The sequence below is a fragment of the Gossypium arboreum genome, chromosome 5 (genome assembly GCF_025698485.1).
Source record: "Gossypium arboreum isolate Shixiya-1 chromosome 5, ASM2569848v2, whole genome shotgun sequence".
Classification (NCBI taxonomy): Eukaryota; Viridiplantae; Streptophyta; class Magnoliopsida; order Malvales; family Malvaceae; genus Gossypium; species Gossypium arboreum.
Window position 1 is genome coordinate 64094936 of NC_069074.1, and position 9383 is coordinate 64104318.

At 33.6% G+C, this 9383-nt stretch overlaps 1 protein-coding gene across 1 annotated transcript; it reads right to left on the reverse strand.

The window, feature by feature from the left end:
* Positions 1-2958: 2958 nt before the first annotated feature.
* LOC108468657 (putative receptor-like protein kinase At3g47110) lies at positions 2959-6390 on the reverse strand. The gene is made up of 2 exons (XM_017769530.2): positions 3595-6390; positions 2959-3498 (listed from the first exon to the last, which is right to left on the reverse strand). Exons 1-2 carry the CDS (start codon positions 6293-6295, stop codon positions 3083-3085), a joined length of 3117 nt encoding a protein of 1038 aa, XP_017625019.1. The 5' UTR covers positions 6296-6390; the 3' UTR covers positions 2959-3082.
* Positions 6391-9383: the final 2993 nt, after the last annotated feature.

Consider the following 9383-nt stretch of genomic DNA (forward strand, 5'->3'; position numbering starts at 1 on the left):
CCGTTTCGTTTCTTCCATATGAAAGTAGATTCATCAAGGTTCATTTACATAATTTATTCACTATTTAATTCCATTCCTACTATTTTTAGTGATTTTTCACATCCACATCGCTGCTGCTGTCAGCATCTGCCTTTAAGGTAGACTTTACCTATTTCATAGTTTCCATGATTCAATTAGCCCTTTTTGCATACATAGCACAAAGTATAATCATGATTAACCATTCCAATGGCTAATCGTTTCCAAACATTTCCATACCTCTTAGTGATCAACATACAAACGATTATAGTACTATGCTAAAAACGTATATAAGCCATTTTCGCATGGCTATCCAAGGTTTTACATACCAAAGTTCAAACAAACATAATAGCCTATACATGCCGAAATGTTCTCCTAGACCAACTAAAAAGAAGATACCAAAGGTTGCTAGCCGGTGTGATGACTTCGATGACGGTCCCGAATACGCAAAAAGTTGAGTCCAAGAAACCTAAAATAGGTGACAAGCAAACACCGAATGAGTATATAACTCAGTAAGTCATAAGCAATGCACTACCAACCATTAATAACATTATCACAAGAGGAAACAAAATGGAATGAGGCTAATTACTCCATTCAAACCGAACTATACCATAGTTCCTAAGACCTTTCGATTCAATCTCATACCAAGTTACACATTCACATTCCATATACTAATCAATAGGATATTTGAGGCATTTTTATACACCATTTTGTTTTCGTTACAATCATACAACTACATGGCCTTTCACTTATTCCACGATAATTCTTATGTACGTGACTTCAATTAAAATTGTCACATAGGTTCAAAACTTACCAAGCTCAACTCCAAATATAAACATAGCGCCTATTAGCCATGAATTCAAGGTACTTACCCGATCCGCTGTCCGTGGTCAACTCAATAATGTCGCACACTCAGTGTCAATAGTGATTCAAAGCATATAGTGAGTCCGCACACTTAGTGCTATATAATCAACTCGCACACTTAGTGCTATATGATCAAACTCGCACACTTAGTGCTGTACAAATTTTAAACCCGCACACTTAGTGCCATTCTCATGATCACAAATGTTTATACCCGCACACTTAGTGCCGAAATCAATAACTCAATACATCTCAACTCTTTTCTTTTCATTCAATTCTTTCATCACCACATACATACATGTATATAAATTTATCATTCCTTTCGGCATAATTACATAGACATTATGTCTATTTAAATCAATACAAAATATATGCTTAGTGACCTACCTTGTGTTGGGTAAAATTAGTTCCAAGTCGGCTACTCGATGACCTTCGTCTTTCCCTTGCTTGATTCTCCTTCTTTAACTCCTTGAGCTTAATCAATAAATCAACTAGTTTAACCATCTTGCTAAACATTCATAATTCAATTACACATGCATATGTATGTTTGTATATTTGGCAACCATCCTCACTAATTACCCATTTAGTCGATTATACACATAATTAAAGGTAACATCACGAACGGCATACTTATGTATATTTATACATATATATATACACTTCCAAATGGGCATCACAATTAGATTTAACACCACCTTCATACTCAATTAGATGGCCGAATGTATGTATATATATACAATGTCAACTATAACATCTTTTAAACACCTAATTTCATCTCATGAACACTTAATCAAATTTTCCTAATCTAGCATATATTTTCACATCTATTTGTAACATCATGTAAATTCACATATAACTACATTTCTTAAGTTCTACATCTTAATGCCCATTATAGCCACTCCCATTGTCTAAATCTAACAATCGGCAACACCTACCTTTTCACTATGTTTGCCGAATACTCATTCTCTTCTTAGTCCTAAATTCGGCACTTCCAACAAATTAGCTTAACAATTCCAACTTTCATGCTAACATCCCAAGCAACTTAACACATCCATATAACTAACATGTTAATAGCTTCAAGGTATCGACTAAAATTTTTAAGCTTCTTTGTCAAATCCCAATTCTCCAACAACCCCAAATCCAACCATGGGATAGATAGAATTCAAACTAACAACTAAAACATGCATGAGTCTCATGGACAACATCAAACATACCTTGGTCTAGCAACCACCATGGCGGATTTTCTCAAGATTTTCCCCCCCCCCCTTCTTCTTAGGACATTCGGCCAAGCAAAGAAAATGAAAGGATGGACACTTTTTTTTTTCTTTTCTTTGTTTTCATCATATTCCTTTTTCATTATTTTATTCTTTCTAACATAACCACTAACTAAACATGTTTGCAACATGTTTCCACTCATAGCATGGCCGGCCATCATGCTTAACTTTTGGGTAAATTGACATGCAAATCCATCATTTTCACATTATGCATTAATAGCCCACTTTACATTTGCCTAGCACATTTCTAGATTTTCTCACATAAGTCCTATTTGATAAAAATTCACTTACAATTAACAAAATCCAAACACGAAATTTTCACACATGTATATGTACATATAATGAGCATCAACTATAACGGTCAATTATTTTTATGTCTCGGTTTAGTGGTCCCGAGACCACTTTTCGACTAGGGTCAATTTAGGGCTGTCACACAATCTGACAGCTTGGAGGCAGTTAAAGCTATTTACGGAAGTGTCTTGAAAGCCTCATATTCTGCTTTAATTAGAATGATACATTGCATCCTATCCCAAGAAAGCAGTTGGCTCCTACGCTACATTCACAGGGAGTAAAATCAAAGTACTGATCTTATGGCCAAACTGGCCTTTGGAGAAAATGAGCACTCATCAAAGCTGATAAAGAGAAGAGAATAATCTTTGTAATTTATTTTACAATTCAATAACTTAGTTTTGTAAGTTTCTTTTTCTCACCCAAAAAAAAAAATTTAAACGCTAAAATTTTCATGCAACATTAGAAACTAGCAATGAGAAAAATAGGACTATTTGTTATCCTTTGTGGAAAAATCAAATTTTTAAATGCATAATAATTCGTAATTCTTGAAATAAACATAATGACATACAATTTGAATCCATAAACGGTCTGCAGAATTTTATTATTATTATTAATTTAATTAAATGCGTATGGGTAGTTAATTAAGAAATTTTTTTTTTAATATCATGCAACTTTGTCAAGGTTTCTCTCATGGATAAGCGATCTTTGGGCGATTGAGCTGCACAACTTAATCCAACTCTTATAACAGCTGCTAAACATTCTTCATATTTCCTGCAGTTGTAATCACTGTCAGTGCTGCTGGTGCCGCCATTGCTGCTGTCATTACTAGAGCTAGGGTTTGATGAGCTTTGTTCTGAACCTCCATGGTTCTTCAATATCCTTGGATCAACTGTCTCAAAAACTTGATTTCTATCCACAGCTGATGCGAAATTGTTGAGGCTTAATCCTTCTTTAAACATCTTATCAGTTGGTTTCTTGGCAATGAACATTTCAAGCACAAGAACTCCAAAACTATAGGCATCTCCGCTGGTTGAAGCTTTGCTTCCTAGGCCATACTCTGCACATAAATTCAGCAATACATTAGATTGAAAATGCATATGCAAGTTTTCTTTTAATGTCGGTAAAATAACGGTTCGATTTATAGTTTACTCACCTGGTGCAATGTAACCAACCGAGCCTTTCAATCCCATTGTGCTGTTCTCCCTTTGGGACGGCCTTTGAGAAAGGAACCTCGCCAAGCCGAAATCCCCCACATGAGCCGTCATATTTTCATCCAAAAGTACATTTGCAGGCTTCAAATCGCAGTGCACAACAGCCGGGTCGCAGTCGTTGTGCAAATAATCCATGGCGGAAGCTACATCAATGGCTATATTCAGTCTTTGCATCAAGGTCAAACAAAACCCTGATTCCTCATCCTCTGGATATAGCCACTTATCTAGGTTGCCATTCGGCATGAACTCGTATACCAAAGCTTTGAATTCATCTCCTTTATGATCGATGCTCGAGCATGAGGTGATGATCTTCACCAGGTTTCGATGCCTGACATTCCTCAAGGCCTCACATTCAGCAAGAAAACTCTGAACGGCCTTGGTTTGTTGCAGGTCAAGAACTTTGACAGCAAATGTAACGTTGTTGATGGAAGCTCCATCATCACCAGTATTGAACGTACCTTTGTAAACCGACCCGAAACCTCCCTTGCCAAGCAGGTTTTCAGCTGTAAAATTGCTTGTAGCAATCTGGATATCCGAGTAAGATATCAACGGCGGTAACCCTTTCAATGAAAGTAAAGATTGACTGCCCTTCACCCTGTTTTTCTTCCTTCTGGATATCAATGCCCACACAAAGCAAAAAACTAAACATATAAACAGTGTAGCTCCGGCAGTTGGAACTAAAATTTTGATCAAATGATTACTCTGTCTTCCCTTTGTTTTGCATTGATGAAGTTGCAGATTTCTGGCAATTTCTTTGTCAGCACTGCAAAGGTCGTCGTTACCCCGGATCGAAGACGAGCTGAGATTTGAGAAGATATTTCCTGTAGGAACATCTCCTTCCAAATGATTGGAAGACAAATTTAAGACCTTGAGTGACTTAAGATTTGCCAACTCTTGTGGAATTGGTCCAGAAAGATTGTCGGAAGAGAGATCCAAAACCTCTAGTGGTAATATATTTGCTAATGAACTCGGGATTTCACCACTGAGATTGTTCCTTGACATGTTGAGGTATAGCAAACTTGAACAGCCACTGATTGATGAAGTTAAAGCTCCGAACAAGTTATTATCAGAAACATCAATCACTTGAAGCTGCTTCAAGTTGCCAACATCACTGGGGAGAGGACCCGAAAGCATGTTATGCTCCAAAACCAAGTAGTTTAAACCAGAAAGCTTGAAAACCTCTTCTGGTATGCTTCCATTTAGCCTATTCCAAGCCAGGTCCAATGTTTGTAGCTGCTGACAATTTCCAAGGCTGGTGGGAATTTTACCAGAAAACTGGTTATTCCTCATTACGATTCTAGAAACTCGTGTAAGATTAGCAAAGATTTCTGGGATTTCTCCAGAGAACATATTCTGGTGCACCAAAAAGTTCTGCAAGTTTCCGAGTTTGGCTATGCTCCTTGGAATATCACCTGTCAAAGAGTTCATCTCAAGTGAAAGAGATATCAGATTTTGGAACTTGTCCATCCCATGAGGGAAGCCACCAGTCAAGAAATTGTCAGAAATGCATAAATGTTGGATATTGGTTGACAGATTCGCCACTGAGGGAAATTCACCGGAAAGTCTGTTGGAATTTATCCTCAGATATTCAAGCTGAGTACAGTTTGAAAGGGAATCAATGAAGTGAACATTCCGAGCAGTGCTAGAAGAGAAAAGATTTTGACCAAGGTCCAGCATGATAAGTTTTCTCATGTTGCCAAACAAAGGAATCGGACCATGAAATCTATTCCTAGACAGATCAAGACATTCAATGTTTGAAGCGTTAGATAGATACGCAGGTAGGATTCCTTCAAACCAGTTTAGTGCCAAATATACTTCTCTGACATTTGGGAGAGCCTGGAATCTATGATTATCATTTGGAATTGGAAGGCTTCCTGAAAGGTTATTATGTGTGACAGACAAGAAAACCAAAGAAGAAATGTTGAAAATAGAAGGAGGGATGTGGCCTGAGAGATGATTTTCAGAAAGCTGAATACGTTGAAGCTTTTTAAGCTGACCAAACTCACTTGGAATTTCACCGATTAACATGTTTCTTGCCAGAGCAAGATGGGTTAAAGAGGAAAGGTTCCCAAATGTAGGGGGGATTGAACCTGTGAGATTATTGATGGAGATGCTAAGGATACTAAGCCTTTGGAGGTTGCCTAGTTGAGGTGGAAGGTTTCCACTAAATTTGTTCCCTTGCAATCTAAGTGTTTTAAGGTTAAGGCAATGAGAAAGAGAAACAGGAAGAGTGCCATTAATGGAGTTATTTCTAAGGTCAATATGTCGAAGATGGGAAAGCTTACTAAACTCCAACTGAAATAGACCGTGAAATAAGTTGTGGGAAAGGTTAAGCGTGCGAAGGGAAGTGAGGTTTGAGAGAGAAGAAGGTAAGGGGCCAACAAGGCCGAGTGAACTGAGTTGGAGAGATTCAACTCGGGACCCTTTTCTGGTGCAAGATATACCAAACCAGGTGCAGTGAGAAGTAGAGTTGCGGGTCCAACCTGAAAGCGAATTTAGAGGATCATTGAGTTGGAGTTTGAATGATAGCAAGGCTGCTTTGTCGGTTGTTGAATCCAACTCCCCCATATGCTGGCACATACAAGAGTTTATGTGAATCTGAAACAAGGAGAAAAGCAGCACCAAAAACTGCGCGTATTCCATGCTTAACAAATATGGCTGCCTGCTCTTGGGAGTTTCATAATTTGTACATCTCTATATAAAGAACACTTCATCAAATTCAATGATTTAAAATGATGTAGTCTTATATTTTTTTTTAAATTTTTTTTTAAAAAGGGACATTTTTTAGTCAATCCCCGTGTATACGAGTCATATCAAAAGTCCAAGTCAATCCGATGTACAGATCATCTTAGGTGAGTTGGATTGATTAAATTATTTGCTTGAAATATTCTTTCCATCTCCCAGTTTATTTATTTATTTTAATCATAAATGTAACCTATTCTTTACTCAAGTCAACTCTTCTAAACAAATATTTATATTTCTTAATATTTATTATTTCACTTACAAAATTTGAAATAAAATATATATTTATACTACCCAAATGAAGAAATTGAAATCCTTTGAGAAATCAAATAAAGAAAAATTATAGCCAAGAGGACTTACAAATTAATAATTTATATTGTTATTTAAGTTTATAGGTAAATTGATATTACAAATCAATTAAATACTAACTTAATTAAACATTATATTTTTTTACAAAGTAAATCATATTTTCATGGGAGTATCTTTATTTTTAATTTTTCTATATAAAACCCGAATATGATAATATTTAAATTTAGAGCGCTTTATTATTTCCTACAAAACTCTCTTTTAGTTTTAATAGAAATTTTAATATTAGAGAGATAGATAAATAGGAAGGCTCAATCGAAATGATTGGATAGGAAAGATATTTTAATACAATAAATGAAGAGGATATGCCACATCGATAATTACAATATTGTTTTTACATCAATTTTCCTTATGAAATTGATGTTCAACTATTCTACTAATACGTCAAAGATTCTATACATCAGCAAAATAACTTTTTAGGTCTAATATGGACAAATAAGTTGGAATTAATTAATAAAATCTTTTATTTTTAGGGATGGTAATGAATGAAGCGGGACAAAGTGAATTTTATCAAATTTACCATTTGCATTGTTCCGCTTAATTTGATTTTTTTCTATTTATTTTAATCTTTAAACATAATTATTCAAAATATATTGATTTATTTCTAATTTTCTATCATGTGTTGATTTTTACTTCATATCTCAAGACTTGTTCAATTATAATTAAAATTTAAAGACGATTATTGTAATATAATAATATGTGTAGTCAAAATGACTAATTGTCATTACAATATTACTACAATATATTTAATGATAAAACATCCATAAAATGTAAGCTATCATACAAACTCAAACACATATTTAAACAAGAAAAAGAATTCTCCATACATCAACATAAACATATTCCAAATAACTCAAAACGATGAAGCATAAAAATGAAAAAGTAGCGTCAAAAACTTTTCAACAAGTATCATACTCCTTCATCCTCCCATATAAATATAATCATATGTTAAAACTAAAGTCATTAATAACTGCAAACTAATAATTTCATAAATAAAATAAAAACAATATAAATTCTTACTTACTAAATCAAGATCTTTATCCCCATAATAAAGTGTCGGAAGGCTTTTCTGCGGCATATCTAAATACAGAATTCTATAGCATTTTTATTTTTACTTACCAATATTAAGTATTTTTATGAGATTATAAATTCTTACTTACTGAGTCATATTATTAGACTACTTTTTATTTTTATTTTTTTATATTAAATTTAAAATACCCCATTCAAACTTACAACACATTATTATTTCAACCAATTTTTTTATATAAATTTTTCACCTGTGACTGTCTCTAATACTAATGGATAGATAAATAGATAGGAAGCAATCAATCAAGTTCACTTTGCTAAATTGATTTGATAAGAACGAAGAAAATACTATTATTAATAGGAATTATGAATAATAATAATACAAGTAATAAATATATTTTTACAAATTAATGCACAAATGTTATGTCTACAAAGCAATCCTAAAAGAGAATGATAAATTAAAAACTGAAATAATTAAAAAACAAAAACAAACAAGAGATGCATCAATTTGATCAAATCGTTGAAATCTGCATCCTAGTCTCACCATCATCACATCAACCTGACGATAAACAACGATAAACAACGATCAACCAATAAAAAATTACCAAAAGCGTCTAGAGATCCACTGCATCAATGATACAGTAAAAGCCAAGTCTCAGATGACCTTTCCTTCTCCTTGTCATCTCAAATCTATCACCATCAGTATGATTTATCATGATAAAACCTTTTGAAAATGATCAATGGCGAATCTAGGGAGGCTGGTAGAGGCCTCGGCCCCTTAAAATGTAAAATTGCTATTTAGACCCTTGAGATTTTTAAATATTTTAAATTAGTAAAGGTAAAATTACACTTTGGCCCCCCTAAAATTTAAAAAATTCAATTTAATTCTTTAAAAATTATAAAAATATAGGGTATAAAAAATTTAAATTTCATCCAGCCCACTAAAAAATTTATTCTGACTTCGCCCGTGAAAACGATTCCTAATAAATCTAGCAACACCGTTATATTGGCAAATCTTACATATACGCCAGAATATAATTAAAAAGTAAAAAGTAAAAATAAAACTATTTTGAAAATAGAGTGAACAAAACAAAACCACAAAAACTGTAAGTAAAACAAAACCAAAAAATTGTGAACAAGATCGCAACAATGTATACTAAAATTAAAAACAAAATAAAACTCAAAAAAAAGATGTTAGAGAAATTGTGACCAGCGACTAACCCAAAAGCCAACACTGTGGCTAAAAAAAATATTTAATCTTAAAAATAAACAACTTTTTTATAAAAAAAAATTTAAAATATCTAAAAATTCAACCACAATATTTTAACCTACAGTACAACGATGCATGAATAGAGTATACTACATAATGGACAATTACAATGTTATTTTTATGATTTGAATAATAAGATAAAACCTTATTTTTCATCAACTCTCCTACTGAAATTGATGTTCAACTATTCTAATAAAAGTGAGTAATAAAATTGATGTTCAACCTAAGAAAGAATACACCTCTCCGCATTTATCAAATTATAGTGTTATTTAAAAATTGAACTTTGCTAAGTTATTATTAACAAGATTGCGAAGTTGAGCAACTTTA